This window comes from Theropithecus gelada, chromosome 5, assembly GCF_003255815.1.
Source record: "Theropithecus gelada isolate Dixy chromosome 5, Tgel_1.0, whole genome shotgun sequence".
Classification (NCBI taxonomy): domain Eukaryota; kingdom Metazoa; phylum Chordata; class Mammalia; order Primates; family Cercopithecidae; genus Theropithecus; species Theropithecus gelada.
In genome coordinates, this window is record NC_037672.1 from 46,538,963 (window position 1) to 46,560,632 (window position 21,670).

Here is a 21,670-nt window from a genome sequence, read left to right on the forward strand (position 1 = left end):
TTCTTTCCACAGAAGGACTGGAATATGCCACTTACTTGGAAATTCTTTTTAAACTGGTTAATATATAAACATACAAGGATTACTAACTTTCAAAACATTGAAAAAATTTTAAATATACTTCATAAGCTTTTGACAATAGAGTTGCCCCTTAGGATCTTGTCATGCCTTGGGATTATAAAACCCACTTTCTTGGGCTTCATTCCATTTAGATAGTCATTAATGGGCCTATGAGCTTAGCAGTTTCTATGACACAAGCCCCCTCAGCTCTTGATAGGAAATACTGTTTGTTCCCCCAGTGGGACGGCTCCTACTCCCATTGGGTAGTTGTTAATTTCCCTGAGTGTGTTTAGTCATTTGAATATTTTCCGGGTGTTAAGGAAAGTTCTAAAATACAGTTTTTAAGGAGTTCCAGAAAATATACCCTCTCCTGTCACCTATCATCAAACATTTTGAGAAATTATAACTTTTATGAACTTATTAAACTATAAAGAATTGAATACACATACACACACATGCAGATATATACATGCACACATACACACACATCTATATATCTCTTTTATATATGATATCTATGTATATATTTAATTCTCATCTGATCATGTCATCTACTTGCTTAAAACAGTTTAGTAATATCCATGGCTTTTAGGAAGAAGGTGAACATCTTTAAGACAGACTCATTGCCCAGGCTGGAGTGTGATCTCGGCTCACTGCAGCCTGCGTCTCCTGGGTTCAAGCAATTCTCCTGCCTCAGATTCCCAAGTAGCTGGGATTACAGGCGTGTGCCACCATGCCCAGCTAATTTTTGTATTTTTAGTAGAGACAGGGTTTCACCACGTTAGCAAGACTGGTCTCGAACTCCTGACCTCAAGTGATCCGCCTGCCTTGGCCTCCCAAAGTGCTGGGATTACAGGTGTGAGCCACAGTGCCTGGGGGAAACTGAGAATTTTAAACGTTGTAGATGTGAGTCGTTCTCAAACTCAGCATGCATTGGGATTACTTGGCAGGCTTATCAAAACACGGATTGCTGGCCCCCCACCCCCAGAGATTCCTATTCAGTGAGTTTGGCATGGAGCCTGAGAATGTGCATTTGCAGCAGGTTCCCAGGACTGATGAAGCTGCTCTGGGGGCCACACTTTGAGAAACACTGGTCTACACGACTATATAAACTAGACCCTTTCTTGTTTCTAGCTTCAGCTCATGCCACTATTCTCTGTGGGTGGTGCTCAGTTGTCTTCTCCTAAATTCTCAAACTCCTAATTCCCTTTCCTGCTCTTTCCTGTATGTCCTGTCCCTCCTGCTCACCATATGATTGAACCAAGCTAGCTCATACTGGATCCTTCATGCTAGATTGGGTTCCCTGATTACTCACTCTCATCCCTATGCCTCTCCTTTGCAGCATTGAATGCAATTGTACCTAAATAATAAGTTGTATAATGCATTGTTAATATGATACCTCTTCACAATAATATAAGTTCATTGAGGGGAAGGACTGTCTTACTGATTACTTTCACAAGTGCTGATACAGTATCTTTTACATAATTGATACTTAATAAATATTTATTCAAAGAATAAATGAATAGACACATGAATAGTGCAAAACAATACATTTAGTCATTCTTACTATAACTATACTTGACCCAAAGCGAAGTCTCCTCCTCCCTAGGGGTGTTCTGCTGGTTCCCTCAATGGACACTCCATGCTGGAAGTGTGCAAGTTCAAGCAACTGCCAGTTCCCCACATATGTTATTCAGATAACCCCTCTTGCTCAGGGCAAAGAGGCACACTGAGGAATGAATGTCTGAAACAGCCTTGATAATTCAAGATAAATACCTCTAAAATGATAATCCCAGATGCCTAGTTCAATTTTTTGTTGTTCAAGATTACATAATGCTGTGAAATAAATTCCAAGTATTTGAGCATTTTGCAGGAGGCTACTTTACCTTTAACAGGGTTTTAGTACATTACAATTACAGAGAAACATTTTGGGCTTTCAAAATATTATGCATGAAAACCTTAAAGTTATATATTCTTTGGATACAATACCAGAAGTTTGTTAACTAAGGCTAGTATCTCTTTCAAGAAAAACAATGTGCCATTTAATTGAACCACAACTGTTAAAGTAATTTAGTTATTAAATAATTACCACAATGCCTGTTGTTTTTAGCTGTTGTAAATCTGTGTACATATGGTTATTTTACCCACAACTATATAATTGAGGTAAAAACCCTAGAAGATGTGAAATTCAAGTTTATATTTCAATACAGAGGTAAAAAAATAGCAAGCTATATTGGGAAAGGAATTATTTTGTGGAGTGATAGAGTCATTCTACTTTCATCCTCAGAATAATCCAGAAGATTTGAAATAGCAAATAAGAGAATGAAAAAGTTGTTGAATAAAATTACTGGAGTGAGAAGAAAATCAAAAGAGATGAGAGACAATATCTGGGTTGTTTATGGCATCAAAAGGGACGACTGGGGGAAAAATATCATGTGATAGTTTATATTTCTTTAGTATGAGTCTTGTGTTGACTCGATCTTTCTTTTTCTCTTGTCAGGTCTCATTGTCCGGGAAGTGAGCATTGAGATTTCACGCCAGCAAGTGGAAGAACTCTTTGGACCTGAAGATTACTGGTGCCAGTGTGTGGCCTGGAGCTCAGCGGGTACCACAAAGAGCCGGAAGGCGTATGTGCGCATTGCATGTGAGTCATTGTACATAAGCACCTTAGGTCTCAGAAGCTGATGCACGTAAAGGAAAGTTTACACTATGACTACTCCAGCACCAAAGAAACCTGGTCAAAAATCCTGGAAAGGCCAGGTGCGGTGGCTCATGCCTGTAATCCCAGCACTTTAGGAGGCCAAGGCGGGCGGATCATGAGGTCAGAAGATCCAGACCATCCTGGCTAACAGGGTGAAACCCCGTCTCTACTAAAAATACAAAAAATTAGCCGGGCGTGGTGGCGGGCGCCTGTAGTCCCAGCTACTCGGGAGGCTGAGGCAGGAGAATGGCGTGAACCCAGGAGGCGGAGCTTGCAGTGAGCAGAGATGTTGCCACTGCACTCCAGCCTGGGCTACAGAGCAAGACTCCGCCTAAAAAAAAAAAAAAAAAAATTCCTGGAAAATAACTGCTCCCAGATTTTTGCATTTGAGCCACATATTCCTCTTAGGTCACCAGGATTTCATTTTATTTTTAATTTTCTTTTTTAGTTTTTAATTTTTGTGGGTGCGTGGTAGGTGTATATAGTCACATAGTGCATGAGATGTTTTGATGTAGGCATGCAATGCATAATAACCACATCATGGGGAATGAGGTATGTGAGGTATCCACCCCTCTGGCATTTATCCTTTGTGTTACAAACAATTCAATTATACTCTTTTAGTTATTTTTAAATGAACAATTAAGTTATTATTTACCATAGTCACCCTGTTGTGCTATCAAATAGTAGGTCTTATTCGTTCCTTCTATTTTTTTGTACTCATTAATCATCCCCACCTCCCCGCAAAACCCTGCCACTACCCTTCCCAGCCTCTAGTAACTATCTTTTATTCTCTATGTCCATGAGTTCAATTTTTTTCATTTTATTTTTTTGTTTTAAGGCACTGAGTAGATTTTCTTTAGGGCTGTGAAAGAACTGTGCTACTTTCCAAAGATTTTGATTTTTAAAAAAATCTAGTAGGAATTAGGCTATAGGAAAATCAGTCCTTACAATGGCATATATCATTCCTTGAATGAGTTCATTCTACCACTTTAAGACAAAGTTGAGTCATTTTCCTATTCAAAATAGAGATTACCAAGATAAAGCTTCTCTATTTATTTTGGAACCATTCTAGTACGTTGGACCACACACAGGACTGTTTTCCAAATTGTGTTAATTTCTAGAGTATACATGTTCAGGAAGAGGTTAAAAGTTACCTTGCAAAAAAGGCTTCCATAATCAAATAAATGTGAGAAATATATTTTTTGACAAAGTTATAGAAGCTTCCTCATTGCAAAACTTCTCAGATGATTTAATACACTAATATGCATGTTATCACCACTAGGGAGAAAGAGGCTGCAGCTTTGCAGAGCCCTTGCCTCAGTAAATACTCTCTCTGTCTTAAGCAACATGGATGCCGTGTAACCTGTCTCAAGGTTTTATATTGAGAAATGTTCTCATCTATGAGAAAGCACTGAAATCCATATGTGTTCTTTTCTGAACCCTTTACACCTTTGCATTTTACTAACTCTATTTTGTGTTGGATGCCAATATCACTTAGCTCTAAGTCCCATCCTGGTTCTAAAGCTTCACCCAATTCTATGCTTGTCTCTGCCTCCTTTTCTTCTTCATATAGATCTGGACCATTGCAGATCTTCCAGTTAGTCTCCATGGCTCAAGTCTTTTCTCTATTCCAGTCCTTCCTCCATGTTCCCACAAACACAGTCTTTCTAAATCTCAGGTGTCCTCTTGATAAGGTTTGGCTCTGTGCCCCACCCAAATCTCACCTTGAATTGTAATCATCCCCATGTGTTGTGCGAGTGAACTGTTGGGAGGTAATTGACTCATGGGGGTGGGTTTTCCCCATGCTGTTCTCATGATGGTGAATAAGTCTCAGGAGATCTGATGCTTTTATAAAGGGGAGTTCCCCTGTACGTGCCCTCTTGCCTGCCACCATGTAAGATTTTCCTTGCTGTTCCTTCAGCTTCCACCGTGATTATGAGGCCTCCCCAGCCATATGGAACTGTGAGTCCATTAAGCCTCTTTCCTTTATAAATTACCCAATCTGGGGTCTGTCTTTATTAGCAGCGTGAGAACAGATGAATACACCTCTCATCTTGCCTCCATTCCTGCTCCAAATTTTATAGTGACATGTGAGATAGTCAAAATTCCTTACAATGGCATATATCATTGAATTAGTTTTCTAGGGTTCCCGTAACAAAACACCACAGATTGGATGGCTTAAACAATATAAATTTATTTTCTCACAGTTCTGAAGACTGGAAGTGCAATCTCAAGGTGTCAGCAGATTTGGTTTCTCTGAAGGCCGCTCTTCTTGCCTTGTCAGTGGCCTCTTTCTCACTGTGTCTTCACGTGGTCTTTCCTCTGTGTGTGTGTGCATCCCTGGTGTCTCTTTGTGTGTCAAAATTTCTTCTTCTTATAAGGACACCAGTCAGATTGGAGTGGGGCCCACCCTAACAGCTTCATCGTAAACTAATCACCTCTTTAAAAGCCTTATATCCCAATATAGTCACATCCTGAGGTACTGAGGGTTAGGGCTTCTGCATCAGAATTTGGGGGAGTGGGATGTAGTTCAGCCAATAACAACCACATTTTGTGGTTTATATAACCAACCTATGTTTCTAGCTCTGAAGGTAAGGATTTCTACATTGCAGTCACACTAGATTAAAACTACTTTGATTTCCATGCATTTCAGCTATTCTTTATGCTGAAGCATTGTACCCTTATCTTACTACCTTTTACAACATATATATACACACACACTTATATATATATACACACACACACATATATATATGTATGTATTTGCTCACTTAGTGTTTGTTCACTTAGACAAATACTAAGTGAAGATTCACTCTGTTCTTGGGACAATTGTGGGTATTGGGGTTCGTAGTAGAAACAAAACATGTAACATATAACCATTCTTGCCCTCATGGAGCTCATGTTGTGGTGAGGAAAGGCAAACTCTAAATAAAATGAATGATTATCAGGTCCAGAGCAGATGGTAAATGCCATGAAGAAAAATAAAGCAGGAAAAGGGAATTTGTAGGGCTGGGAGGAAGTGGTCAGGAAGCTTTGCTGAGGAAGTTGACAGTTGCGTAGACCTGAAGGAGGGGCAAGAGGGAATCAGGCAGAGGGGACAGCGGATGGCACAAAAACCCTGAGGCAGGAGTGTGCTGGCGGGACCCAAAGACAGCAGTGAGGGCAGAGTGGCTAGAAGAGTGAGTGAGAGGCCATCCCCAGATGCAGCAAGAAAGGTAAGGCCTGGGCTAAAGATGGGAGGGGTATGTGGAGGTGGCATAGGGTTCTGTAGGTGTTGAAATTATCTTTGGTTTTGTTTGTTTGTTTGCTTGCTTTTTGAAATGGGAGTCTCATTCTGTCACCAGGCTGGAGTGCAGTGGTGCAATCACAGCTCATTGCAGCCTCAATCTCCCAGGCTCGGGTGATTCTCCCAACCCAACCTCCCAGGTAGCTGGGACTATAGGCGTATACCACCATGCCTAGCTACTGTTTTGCATTTTTTGTAGAGATGTAGTTCTATCATGTCACTGAGACTGGTCTCAAACTCCTGGGCACAAGCCATTTCGCACACTTCAACCTCACAAAGTATTGGGATTACAGGCGTGAGCCACCACACCTGGCCCATATTTGGTTTTGAGGATAAGTTGGGAACACTTTGGAATCTTTTCAGGAGAGGAACTCATGACCTGACATCCATTAGCAGAGTCATCTGGCTGCTGTGTTGAGAATGGACCATACTGGGCAAGGGGAAGAGCAGGAAGACCAGTGATGAGGCTGCAGCTATGAGAGATGTTAGCCTACTGTAGAATGGAAGCAGTGGAGGTGATGAGGCCGGGATTTCAGATATATTTAAAAGTAGAGATAATAGCTTTTGTTGAGACCTTGGATATGTGATGTGAGAAAAAGAAGGGAAAGGATGATTTGAAAGGGCTAAGCCTTTTCAAGGATTTCTTTCAAATGTCTTTAGTGAAGCCATTCCTGCCTCATCGAGGGAGAAGGCTAGGCATTCCTTTCTCAATACTTTCAGGGCAGTTTGTCTGTACTCCTAATATAGGGCTTGTCTCATTTCAATTATATTCACTTGTAAAATCTGTGTTTCATGCCAGTGAGTTCCATCAGATCAAGAATTCTATTGTACTTAACTTTGTATCTCTCAGGCTTAGTACAATGCCTAGAATATCACAGACGTTTAACAATTTTTTTGAATTAAAACTGTTATAAAGAATTCCCCGTGAAGTTTATTAAAATGCTCGACATTAATCTTTCCTCTCTGAGAATGTCTAAATAGATTTTCTCTTTGTCTTGAGTGGAATGTCTGTGAAATACTGTGGAATGGAGTCATACATGCAGCCAACGTATTGAGGGATGCCCTTAGGAACAATATGCTAAGGGTACTAGCTTATCAGGTGGAGGAATAAAGGCAATAGGTGGGGCAGAGGGAGAAATTGACCTGCAGAGCAAACACAACACATGATGAATCCACAGGTTTCTCTGGCCCTTCAGAGTTATAGCACCCTGAAGCCAAGGGGGTGAGCAGACCTGTATTCCCCTACATAGACTCGTCAGTGGATGAAGACCCTCCTTTACTCCCTACGCCACCAGCATGTGTAACCAGGGCCAAGTCAGCTCTGCACCACTGAGGGTGATTCCAGGAGACAGAAGCTGAGACTTTCACCGTCAACATTTCCAACAGGTGGGACCAGGCCTGAAAGGGGATCCTGGTAGCATACCACAACATCCACTGCCACAAATTCCAAAGAACTGATTTTATTAATTATAAAGAAAAATACTTTGAATCATATTTAAAAAGAAACAAAAAGCAAATGTTTCAGTCAAAGATTTAACTGAACTCAAAATCAGTTTCAAATTGTAATCAAAGAAGGTACAAGGATAGAAAGCTATTCTTTTATCTTTCATTTCTATGTATTCATTAATAGCAAGCACAATATATACTTAAAATTGCCAGTCTACATTCCACCCTACATTGACTTGCTAAAGCTGAACTTTAAGAGCTGCATAGTTTCAAATAATGAATTTTTAGTTAATAAGCCTTCAATTTTCAGTAATTTGCAGAGAACATTATTGTGCCAATTTCACATATATATATAATTATATGTGTTTGAGTAGATATATTCTTTTTCAGCACACAAACATTAAATACATATAGGTATAAGACCCCTTTCTTTGCAGTATGTTCTATAAACTTTGCTATTTACTTCACGGCTTTTAAATCTAGTTTGACATTTTCAAATAAAAAAACAAAGTCTTCTTCTAGGTCAATATTAATTTATTTATCCATGGTAGCTTTTCACCCTCATGTAATAATATGCAAGAACAATTCACCTATAATCCTGTAGCTAACTGAACTCATATGTGTGTACCGAAGGAACCCCACCTAACATGTAAAGATTGATTCATATAGATATGCATCATAATGAGAACAAAAAAGGTTGAATTTTCAAATTTTCTCTGTACAGGCTGACACCTATTGTTAGCAGGTTCTTGCTAATGTTGTAGACGTTTGTGGCGTTTTTAGTTTTTGGATTTTGTTATTTTTTGAGACGAAGTCTTGCCCTGTCCCAGACTGGAGTGCAGTAGCACAATCTCGGCTCATTGCAACCTCTGGCCTCCCGGGTTCAAGTGATTTTCCTGCCTCAGCCTCCCGCCATTTAGCTGGGATTACTGGCATGTGCCACCACCCCTGCTAATTTTTATATTTTTAGTAGAAATAGGGGTCTCTCCATGTGGCCCAGGCTGGTCTTGAACTGGTGAGGTCAAGCAATCCACCTGTCTCAGCCTCCCAAAGTGCTGGGATTATAGGTGTGAGCCACCGTGCCCGGCCACTTATGGGTTTTCTCGTCTGTCCTGTATCAAGTGAGCTGTGGTGCTCTGCCCAGTAATACTTGACAGAGGGCCATCACATAAATGGCAACTGAAGTTTAAACTCATCAGAGGTGAAGATCACCACGATGCTAAACTTAAATAAGTATGATTACCTCTTACCTAATTAGATGTGTGCTCATTTGATGTAATATGGAGAGGGCCATATTTCTTTCATGAAAAAGCTCTATTTTCAGTTTATAAACCACAAATGAATATTGACTATTAATTTATGTATTTAAGCTTGCTTACAATATTTCACACATTCAAACCATGTAAAATATAAAAATAGGTTTGTGAGACAATCAAGGCAGAGGAAAAAATGGAAATATGCAAGTTAGGATTCAGCCAGGCATGTGCTGAGAACATAACACATCTGCTCTAAAATCCTGCACATTAACAAGACAGCAGTGCCAAATTTCCTAGGTGGGTCTGGTAGTTTTCATTCAGAGAAAAGTTTATTCTGAGAGAATTCAAGTTACCACTACAATAGTGTCCTGTGCAGAACCCTTACTGTAATACAGCTCCCAGTATCGCCACGGGGTTGCTTCTTCCAGTGTCTCTGGTTATAGGCTAATGAGTGAATCCCAAGGCATAAGGTTCAGGCAAAATATTAACACACAAGGTCTTTCCTCAGGAACAATTTGGGTCTCAAGAGTGCTGCTCCTGATATTGCCATTGTTGATAATGCTGTGGTTGTGTGGCAGGAGTAAGGATAAGATGGAAAAAGCAGCATAGGAGAGTGGTTAATAGCACAAGCCAAGGGACAGATTGACACATGTTCAAATCCTAGTGCCATCACTTCCTACTGTGACCTTAGTCAAGTTACTTGACCTCTGTGTGCCTTAGTTTCATCAACCATAACATGAAAAAGATAGAGTTACTTTAAGATTAAGTGAAATAAACTTGTAAAACACATGGCACAGTGCCAGACACAGTGCAAATGCTCAGCAAATGATAATAGGTGTTCTTAAAAATGGATATAACAATTTTAAACAACTTTATACGTTTGTTTTGAAACATCAATACTGAGCAAACTTTGAAAACTGGAAAGTCTGTCTTTCCTTTACCATTTCATGTGCCAGGACTAGACTGTCAATCCTAGAGGTTGAAATTCTCTGCTGATTCACCTAAAATTTGACTATAATTTCCAAACCCTCCTGCCCATGCCTGAGGATGGAAGAACATGCCATATGGTCACCCCTTATCCTACAGTCATGAGCTAAAATGGGATTTACACGCACCAAAGTTTCATCTTCCGTGGAACAGCAGAAGGGCTCCTCCGGATTTCCTCTCGATCATGTTTGCACACCAATAAATCACAGCCAGCATCAGAAAGCCTGCTGGCCACAAAGAGGAATAAGGTAGCTCCTGGAAAGAATCAAGGATGATCAAGGTGGCCCTTCCTGGCTTCTTCTCACAGCTCACTCATCATTTTCATTGAGATTATAACTATATTTGTGAACCACCTGTGGATTTGGATCAAGTCTTGTTCATATTCGTGAGTCTGTAGTATCCAGCACACTGTCTAAAACAGCAGTGTCCAATAGAAATATCCTGCCAGCCACAAATACTGTTTATACTTTTCTAGTAGCCACAATTTAAAAAGAAACAGATAAAATTAATTTCAGTCATGTATTTCACTGAGTCCAATATGTCTAAACTATCATTTCAACAGTATTACCAATATAAACAATATTTATGAAATACTTTTCTTTCTTTTAGTCATACTGGTTTTTCAGAGCTAGTATGTGCACCCTTACAATAGCTTCAGTTATGACAAGCAACAGGTCAAGTGCTTGAAAACCTCATGTGGTTTGCGTTGGACAGATAGGCTCCAGAATAATAATAATGATAATAATGGAAGTGCTGTTTCAATCATGTATTATATATTAGATCATTCAGTCTTTGCAAGGACTCTATGTAATGAGTGCTATTATTATTCCCATTTTATAGATGAGGAAATTGAGAGCAAAGGGAGATTAAAAATTGCCTGAGGTTTTACAGTTGGTATATGGAGCAGTGAGTCAGGCCAGCATCCAAGTCCATGTGTTTAACCAGCACGCTGGGTACAAAGAAGGGAGGAGAAAACAAGGATTTCTAGATCAGCTGGCAATTCACAAAAACATCTTATTCCCTACATGCATAATATGCATAATGTTTATAACTGGTGCAACATCTCACGCTTGTAATCCTAGCACTTTGGGAGGCCAAGGCGGGAGGATCACTTGCGCACAGGAGTTTGAGACCAGCCTAGGCATAGCAAGACCTCGTCTCTAATAAAAGTAAAAAAAAAATTAACCAAGTGTGATGGTGTGCACCTGTGATCCCAGCTTGGGATACTACTCTCAACCCAGAGGCTGAGGCAGGAGGATCCCTTGAGCTCATGAAGTTGAGGCTGCAGTGAGCCATAATCACACCACTGCACTCCAGCCTGGGTGACAGTGAGATCCTGTCTCAAAAAAAAAAAAAAAAATTATAAGCTCACTATTAGTTATAATATAGAAGCATAAAAGGACTTTGGCTTCCTACCTCTCTTCTTATTGCTTTGTCTGCTCTAAACACACCCATTTCCTTGTTTCAAGAATGCAATAGATTCATTCCACATATAGGCTGTTTGCAAGAACTGTGTCTTCCCACTTGGAACATTTTACCCTAGGTCTAAAACTGCCTTACTTTCTTCTTTCATTCAGATATATACTGAGATGTCACTCCTACAGACGGGTCTGTCTATCCGGACCTCAACCCTGTCACTCGCCTAATCCTAATCCTAAACCTGCTTTATTGTTCTCCATAACGTTTTTCTTCATCATTATTTGTTTTCTTTTGAGTTAACCATCTGCCATAGCAAAATGTAAGCTTCACAAGGACAGAGCCATTCTTTTCTTCCTTGTTGTCTCCAGTGCCTAAAAGATGTCCCTTGCCTGTGGCTGGTGATAAATAAATTAAAACATAAATAAATGAAATAGAATTAAATTGAAAGCACGTGGCCGGGTGTGGTGGCTCACACTTGTAATCCCAGCACTTTGTGAGGCCAAGGCAGGCGGATCACGAGGTCAGGAGATCGAGACCATCCTGGCTAACACAGTGAAAACCTGTCTCTACCAAAAATACAAAAAAATTAGCCGGGCGTGGGGGCAGGCACCTGTAGTCCCAGCTACTCGGAAGGCTGAGGCAGGAGAATGGCGTGAACCCGGGAGGCGGAGCTTGCAGTGAGCCGAAATCGCGCCACTGCACTCCAGCCTAGGCGACAGAGTGAGACTCCGTCTCAAAAAAAAAAAAAAAAAAAAAAAGCACATGATGGGGAAAAGCACTGATACTATTCAATGCGAATCATTTGTTCATTTAATAAAAATGCTTTTTTCCCCCAAGGAATTCTAGAACATCAAGTAGCTGGACGTGATTGCCTCTGCGCTCACACTCGTCTCACCCCCATGGCACTCTTGTACTTACTATGTTTCTGCATAGCACTTCTCACCTTCGAACCATCATACATTTACTTATTTATTAGTTAATCATTTGTGTTCTGTCCCCCTCACCCCCTTAGAAAGTAAGGTCCACATAGGCAAAGATTTGGGTTTGTTTTTTTCACTGATGAATTCAAAACGCCTAGGGTGATTCCTGTCACAATGTAGGGACTTAAGAAATATCATAAAGGAATGAATGAATTGACATTTCTATATTTAAGTATCTCCAGTTAAATATGTATGTAATCTCATGAATTATTATGTTGGTTCACATGTACAGAAGTCCTGACTTGTGGCCTTGTGTGTTACTTTTTTATTTTCTACCCGTCTACCCTACTTGGCATAAAACAAAATTAATTACATAATTTCACAAAAATAATGCATTTCTTTAAACAAGCATCCTGAAAGATGTAGGTCATGCTATAAAGAGTTCTAGTAGCCTAATGTCAAATGTCTTGGTAGAATTCAGTAGGCTGCCCTGTACACCAGAATAGATGGCATTTTTACTAAGGTACATTTCTGAGTTCTGGTATGATACAACCATTAAAGCCCACATTAATCCAGTTATAAGTAACAGAGGCCATATTTTGAATTGGATAAGATTAAATATATACTTTAGACATTTTTAGATAAGGGAAAAATGTTTAAAGAATAAATTAATCCCCTTGTTTCATATAAATTTTAAGAGTTGTATTAGTTTATCAGGTTATTCCTATTTCAAGATTAAATATTATAATGTATACCTGATTGTGTCAGTACATATTTTTTCCAACATATATGCTTTTGTAGATGGTCAGAAGTTCCCAAGTTTCATGAATGCCCCCACAGATTCATAGGCATTTATAGCTCGTGTTTATTCTGAGAAGTAGACAACAGATTTATAGAATACAGTCTCATAAGTCATATTTTGGGGGGAATCATCTATACATATGTTATAGGCAGGGCTGGTAACACACTGGACAAAAATGTGTTGTTAAAGTATGTTTTGTGCTGTATGAAAAGTGAAGTTTATGGCTCAAATGCTTATTTGCAAGAAAACAGCTTGTCTGCAATCATTGCATTCTTTTTTTTTTGTACTCTGAGAAAAAAGCCTTAGCTTTTTGGTATGTCAGGTTCCTCATCCATAAAGCTGGCAAATTTCTTATTATTTATCCCTAAGACATACCTTAAAAAATATTGCGATGACATATAATCACTTTTTTTCTGAAACTAAAGATGCAGTGTGAATATAAAAGAGCGGCTTGTATGGATTTTTTTTTCTTCCTCTTTTCTGTAGTGGATGTCATTTGGAGTGCTAGCTGAAATATTTATTTTTTTTAAAAAACTCTTTAACAAGACTATCTGAATACAAATGTGTTTGTCCTATAAATGCCCAAAAGTCAAGAAATAACGAAGAATGGCTGAAATTGTCCTCCCTTCTGAAGAGGCTTTGTTCCCTGGAATTTCTCCCATTTAAATGATCTCAGTGCAGTAAGTGATAGCCAGGACTTGGCACGACTGAAGAAATTACCAAGCTTACCCTTCTGCTGACTTGCTGCAGATCATTCTAACTTCTCTTCTTGGTTATGAGGTATGATATTATGAAAGTGTTTGTGGTAAATTCCTAAGAGAGAACAAAAACTTTATCCCTTACAAAAGCAAAATGAGATTATAAAATAACAGGAAAAAAATCAAAATCGATTGTCTTTATTCTTTCTTCTTTAGTCTCTGTCCTAGTAGCCAACATTTATGATATGCTTACTGTATGCCTAACTCTGTTATAAGACCCTTGTTCATGTTAACTATCATAATCCTCATATGACATCCTATGAAGTAAGTTCTGTTATCTTCATTCTGTAAATAACAAAACAGAATCATGGAAATATTAGCTAACTTGCCCATGTCACTTGTTTAGGAAACACTGAATCTGAGTTTTAAACAAACTTTTCTCTTTGTAGTCTAGTTCATTGTACACAGTTGCAAAAACAGATAACAATTCTTGACTTTTCAAACTATAGAGGGAACTGCATATAGTTGATTTTTGTTTGTTTTATTGTTTACAATATTTGAGAAGGAAAGATAAGTTAAAAAAAAAAACCACCAAACTTTTTATTAATTTAATTTGTTTTTTTAGAGACAGGGTCTTTCTTGTCACCCAAACTGGACTGCAGTGGCATGAGCATAGTTCACTGCACCCTTAACTTTCTGGGCTCAAGCAATCCTCCCACCTCAGCCTCCCTAGTGTCTGGGACTACAGATACCTGCTTCCATACTCTGCTAGTTTTTGTATCTTTTGTAGAGATGGGGGTTCTTTGTTGCTCAGCTTGGTTTCAAATTCCCTGGCCTCAAGCGATCCCCAACCTTGGCCTCTCGAAGTTCTGGTATTAGAGATATTAGCCACTGCACCCAGCTTCAATCTTTAAAATATTCTATATTCTTTATATTTACAAACCACAGTAAGAGATGCTTAGCATAATAATATTTTCCTTCATTTTTAAAAATTCCAGCAAAAAATCAGATACTCTATTCCTGGAAAAGAAAACCATAGCTAACATTTCAGGGTTCTATGGCATTAAGTCAGGCATTTTTCACTTCTAATAAATGCCCAAAGCTCTGAAGGCTAATCTAGTTCTTCCAAAATATGCTTCACTGGTTGGTTCACAGCAGTTATTTCCTATTAACAGAGAGATTTGGTGATTTAAGCATAAATTCTACTCTGCTATGACAACATAATTAGCTCTTTCCATCATTATTGGAAGAAAGATACATTTTTCCCCCCTTTAAGAACACAGTATTATTATTTTGAGTGACCATGAAATTATTTGCTAGAGGAGCACTTTGAAAATATATTAAAAGTTAAAAAAAAAAAATTAGGATGTGTTCATCACCATTGTTCATTGAGTGTGTAAAAGAATTAACTGAAAAGCACTTGAAAGTATGAAAATGTGAATCATAGTACAGCAGCTGTATTTGCTTAATGCAGGGTCAGGCCTAGGTCAGAAAGTGAATACGTTGGCCAGCAGCAGATAACAACATGAAGCTCTTCTAAGTACAGAATTTCCAAAGATCAAGAGCCATTTTGTCAAGACCAGTTCAATTTGGGAAGCAAGAAGTTTATTTCTGATATTTGGAGTTCGGCTTCTCAGTAAAATTTAAAGAAATAAATATCAGTACAACCATCAACTCTGTGAACACTTGACAGCAATGCTACTTTGGGGGCTGAATGAAGTGGGTATGTAAATGAGTACATTGATAGAGGACTCTTTATGTAACTGCACTGTCCTAGGTTTGTTATGTATGTTACCTTTTAAAATCTTCACAGTAATCCTATACAATATGTACTAGAATTGTCTTCATTTTATGGATGAAGAAATGAATACATAGCAACCTCAGTTAAGTACAGAACTAGGATTAAACTATGGCAGAGCAGATCCAGGCTCCATGCTTGTAACAACCACAGTAGGATAATGACCCCCAAAGGCATCAGGTCCTAATCTCTGGAATTTGTAAATTTTACCTTATGTGGAAAAAGGATCTTTGCAGATTTGGTTAAGGATCTTGAGATGGAGAGATTTTCCTAGATTGCCCAGGTGGGCTTTAAAGGTCATCACAAATGCCTTGTAAGAGAAGGACAAAGGGAGATTGACACAGATTGAAGAAGAGAATGCAGTGTAACCACAGAGGTAGAGACTAGAGGGATGTAACCACAAGCCAAGGAATGCCATCAGCCACTGGAATCTGGGAGAGGCAAGTCATGATCTCTCCCTAGGAACCTCCAGAGGGAGCGCATAGTCCTGCTGTCCCTTTGATTATGGCTCAGTGAAACTGATTTCAAATATTTGGCCTTTAGAACTGCAAGTGAATATATTTCTGTTATTTTAAGTTTGTGGAAATTTCCACTGGAAACACAACGGCTACGCGGCATCCATTTTCCAGCAAATTCACATCATGGGGTAACCCACTTCTAAATAGCTGGTGAGCTTAAACAAGTGAGTTAGCCTCTCACAGTTCTAGTTATATAATCTGTAAAGTGAGGGAGTTGGACTTTGTGACTTGTAAGACATTTTATAGTTATACATCATAACGGAAATTGTTTCCAGGCCTTCAGCAAAGGGAATTGCCAGATTATTTTAGGAATTGAATTTAACTCAGCATTTACTAAGGAGCTACTATGTACTCAGCACAAAACACCAAGATTTATTTGATCTCAAATAATTTTTAAAATTTTAAAATGTAGCATTCAAGGCTGGGATTAAGTTTGTTTTTTGAAGTAAAACTAAGCAGTGACATGATATCAAATAGAAACATGGCCATAACTGTGCAGAGACACATTCCATATCAGGAGTTTCTGTGCAGGGAACTCTAGGCTGAGGATGCAAATTCATTGCATCTTACCTGTTAACTCTTGCTCCGCTGTGGCCTCCCAGAGTCCTGTGTTGGAGCAGATCCTGAAGCTAAATCCAGACTCTGGAGAAAATATCATGGTCAATTAGGTATAGATACATGAGCTGGAAAGGAATGCAGTGGTTCCAAATGTTTGCCATTCCTACTCTAAAGCACAATAATTAAGATCATAACCACTCTTAACAGTTTCCTGCTGTACCTGAAAGAGCTTCAGGTTTTTCTTCAAAGCAATTGTAGAAATGACAACATTGGTTCCAAAAAGAATGTAGGGACATTTTAATCTAAGTAATCATCAAGAATTACAGAAATGACTGCAAAGTGTCTTTTCAGCCATCAAGACACTTTTTCTTTTCCTAACTCAGGCGCTATTGGTTTACATTTATTAAAAATGTCAACTAATCTTCTGACGTGCCCACATTTATTGCCTAACATTCCTTCTGAAAGTAGGTAAAGGAATATAAGTGAATAATTATAAAATACTAATTTATGAAATGTTATGTATGCAACCTACTAACAAAAACAGCTTTACTCACCAATGTCTCTTGTTGGCTTTCTTAGTTAAGTGTCTGAAAGTCAGAAGCAAAAGGCTCTGGGGATTTTCTCTGAGGTGAGAGAGAGGCCACAAGAAATATTAACGTAACTTGACACTTTCAGCATTGAACTTTCTGGACCATTGGTCTCAAAGTAGCAGTCCACAGGCCCAATATGGCATCCAACCTTTTTGGTTTAGTCCTCAAAATGTTGGCCCACACAAGTATTTTGATAAAGTTTTAAGTAGCTGACAACATATACAGTTAGAAAAAAAAAATCTCATAAAAATCCACATTACCAACTTCTGTTAGTCATCAAATATGGGGTCTGTAGCCCATTGAACCTGCACTGCTATTGGCAACAGGCAGCCAGAGCTAAGTAACAAGAGTAAAGAGAAAGCTGATTGATTGGTTTTTTACCCATGTCTCCATTAACAGTTAGAAAATAAAAGACAACCCAGGTAGGTGTCATGTTTCAAGAAAAAAAAATCTTATGCCTAGCTTTCTCCCATTTGTTACCTGTATGGCCTCTGGAGACATATGAAACTCAAGTCCTGTGCTAGACAATGTCAACCATCAACTAGTACAAAAGTGAGCTCTGGGACACTGTGGAAACACCAACAGGGACACACTGTAAACCAGGCTTTTAGAGCCACAATGCAGAAGCAGATCTGCATGGCTCCCCACAGCCTCCTACAGTGTCCACATTGCCATACATATCTTGGTGTTCCATAATCAATGAATCAATTCATCAACCAGTACTTCTCAGATTTTAATGCTGTGCAGAAAACACACCTGTGGAGTTTGTTAAAACTGTAGATTCTCAGGGCCCAACCTGAGTGTGGAATCTGCATTTTAATCAAGCACAGCAGGGTAATAGCTTCATATCTCTTTACGAAACATCACCTTCAAGTATTGGCCCTCCCAATTGCTTTGTCTCATTGGTTATGTTTATTTTGATTAGTAGTGATAACAGTAAATGTATAGCCTAATGAAATTTATTAATACTGTGGGGGAAAAGTAGAGTGGGGGATTATTATCTTTTGGGCACTTACTATATGCTAGGCATGTGCTTAGAATTTTATAGGTGACCCTTCCTATATAACCCTGTGAAATTATACCCATTTATCAGCTGATGAAGTAACTAAGGCAGGAAGAGGCTAAGCAATGTGCTCAAGGTTAAATGGATAGTCAAGTGGCAGAGTCAGGACCTAAACCCAGGATTGTGTATGCCAAAACCTTGCTCTCAGCCACAGTGTTAGCCTACCCCGTGGCTTTCAGACCTTTTTGACTTACAATAAAAAATAGGTTGATATCATGATCTACTAGACACATACCACATCCTTACACACAGAGACATATGAATGTACATACACATACACATCTATAAGACTATGTATATCTTGATAACTTTTGTTTATTCAGTTTCATACTTTTTAATGCTAGGTTTTAATCCACTGAATAGATTTTATAACCCTCTTAAGGGTCATGACACTCAGTTTGAAAAACAGCAATAAACCTGAAATTCCAAAAGAACAATAAGGAATATTAGATACTATAGTTTATGGACCGTATGGCCAAGGTGTGTGTGTGAGCATGATGTGTACAAAATTTTTGCAGATGAGTAATCACTTCTCATTCCAGAACTCTCTGAGTAATAATAAATATAATTATAACAATTTATTACATATGTTGTGCTTTATAATTTTCCAAACTTTTCAGATTCATTATCTATTTTAATATTCACAAAACCTGATGAAGTCTAAAAAACAACAACAGTAATAATGTAACATATCACTTATATCTTATTCTGTGGAATTTAAGGATTTAGGTTTCCACTAGGATAGTCTACTGAAATATACCCATTGAAGAATTATTTACTTCATAATATCGGTCTATCACATCACCAATATTTTGTTTTCTTAAAAAAAGTTATTCTATGCTTAATGATGGATAGAAAAAAATAAAAAATATTTTATTCTAATAAATCTTTCTGCATAATGAAGTACCTTTGGTGAGATAATACATATTTTTAATAAATGTAAATCATTTTTAAATTGGAATAAAAACATGCTTATCTTCTTCAAGGCGATAGTATCCACCACCTGCCCGCTTAGCTACCACAGGGAGATCTTTTTGCTGATATTTTGTCCTAGTCTTCTAAAATCAGCAGGGCTCAAAGGTGGAGAGGTGTTAGTATGACCCATGATACTAGAGCCTCCACTTTCCTATTATAGGCATCACTGGTTGTTTTCAGACAGTAACAGGCAGAGGTGCTCAAGAAATGGCACTGGGAAGAGACAGGATGTTCTGCCCCTTTTGTAAATATGCACGTTGACATGATGGGCTTCCTTCCACACTGTTTTGGGTAGGCATTTCCCTCCCCTATCCTCTCTGTCCTATGGATACGGTTGCCAAAATAATTCTTAGTGCATTTACAATCACCGGGGCCTGAATTTTCTTCTGCTTTTGTGGAGTATATTATATTACTCTCCAGGATTTATACAAAGAATTTGCTAGTTTTTTAAAATATTAAATTTCTGTAACTCGCTTCTCTCCCTAGTTTCTAACTCTTACACACACCTGTAGATCCAAGTGTCCAAAAAGTTCTGTGAAAGTTTTTCTGAGGGGAATATTATATGCTGTTGTCTTCAAAGATGTATCAACTCCTTGACTTTTGAAACAATTTCTTCTATTATTTCTCTTAGACACATATTTGCAACCAAGAAGTACCTTATTCCACAAAGGATAAGCTTTCCCCCCTAAAATGTATATTTAAAATCTTAGTCGGTTCAGTAATAGGTCCTTACAGCAAAAGCATCCTTCAGAATTATCTAATAATTCATTTTCATTTCGTAAATATGGAAAATGAAGGCCAGAAAATCTATCTCCCAGTGAGTCTTCTTTTCTGCTAACCGCATTGTCAAAAAGCAGAGCTAATGTTTGCAGAATGCCATGAATTCATGTATTCTGTATCACAGCTAATTTGTAACCACAGTATATTGTGCAAAAAAAAAATCATTGAAAGCATCAAAATTCTACCCCAATAAATGAGACTCTGTGTGCACATGTGTGTGTCCAAAGGGACTTTCTTTGGTTATGTATAAATGGAAAATAGAAATCTATATTGTTTCAGGTCTGATTCTACATCTGCTAATTGGATTTCAGTGTATGGATTTAGTAAGCCAATATTCATGTTCTTAAGTAAACATCTCTCTGAATGCATACATATGACGATAGCTTTTAATTGGCAGAATCAATGACTAAGTTAGATGCATATCAAGTTGAATTTGCGAAAGTAATCTAGGTTATTAATGAAAGGACTTCATACTTATTTTAGTAATAGTCTTATAACTAATGGAAAGAAAGCAGAATGTAGAATCCTAAAGGTCTTCCAAGGGCAGAAATTCGTCTTTTTTTTTTCTGACAGGAATGGCCACATTATTCTGAACCATTCTGTTTTACATCTAATTCCTAGCTGACAAGTGTCCGTTTTTCATTCTTATTCATTCGTCACCCTTGTGTTCACTCTGCCTGCAAGGCAACCGGCCTGCCTTCTATCACATCTCTCCAAATGATGAAAGATATGCTTAAAATCTTATCTACCCTCCCCTCACAGAGTAGCGAGGAGGTGTGCTGAAATGAGCGGCTTCCGTGCTGCACGGCCGCGATATACCCTATGCTCATTACACAATCTGAAAGCCAGAGAGGTTTTACGGCAGGAATTAGAAGTGTTTTTCAGGAAGAAGTATTGCCTTGTGGGGGGTTAAGTGTGAGATCATTCTAGAAATTAGATAAACTTTATATAGAGCTTAAAGCCAACCCCTTAAAATAATTCTGTGGTATTCAATGATGGTTTATTAAGCCTGTCTCTGGAAGTAGATGCCTGTATCCATCGCCATTCTCAATTAGGAAACAAACGTCTACATAAAATACGCCTTCCTATGGCAAGAATTAGAAAACTGTGCCAAAAATTGCACCATATTCTGAGAAGAATTACAGCATGCTGCACTCAAACCCGTTGCCCGTTAATGGTGCTACTAACTTCTGTCACCTTAAAATTTTGGAAAAGAGTAGTAGATACCGTTGGGACTCAGAAAACAATACCCCAAAATGAAGGCCCCGGAAGCAAAAGTTTTTCTCTGACCTTCTCCTGCCCTCCTGTCTCTCAGTCCCTTCTTCCCCAAGGCCAGCTATGGAAAAGACAATCCCTCTTTCCCCCAGGCGAGTCATAGAAACCCCCTTAGTCCAAAACCAGCCACAAAACTGAAAAATATTATTCTAAATTTCCAACCTCCTTTTTGTGTAAAAAGTGACCATAAAAAATTCATCTAACCTACCTTGTATGATCATAGGTCATCAGACCCCCATTCCAGAGAGGGCCCTGCCTGACACCCAGGAGAAGGAAGGAATGAATGCTCAGAGAGGCCAGGAAGAATCTAGACCCACAGTCTTGCCGGGTCTCTCCACTCAGTCTATTAACATTAGGTCAGATCCTTTTTGTCCGATCATATTTCTACACACTGTCCAGTTTTTGTTGAATGGAAGCATCAAAATGGGCAATTATCCCTGGATCTTTATGTCTTCATTCCAAAGGCTCCCATGTGTACATGTTAAGTAAAATTTGTCTGTCTTCTCTCCAAATAATCTGCCTTTTGTGACTTAGTTGGTTT

General features: G+C 38.6%; 1 protein-coding gene across 2 annotated transcripts in view; it reads left to right on the plus strand.

Annotated features, from left to right (window-relative positions):
- UNC5C (unc-5 netrin receptor C) overlaps positions 1-21,670 on the plus strand; it is a 382,002-nt gene that overhangs the window by 244,869 nt on the left and 115,463 nt on the right. For both annotated transcript variants that reach the window (XM_025385362.1, XM_025385361.1), the window contains exon 3: positions 2,558-2,701. In XM_025385362.1, the coding sequence (XP_025241147.1) occupies positions 2,558-2,701 (144 nt within the window). The remainder of the gene's footprint in view (positions 1-2,557; positions 2,702-21,670) is intronic.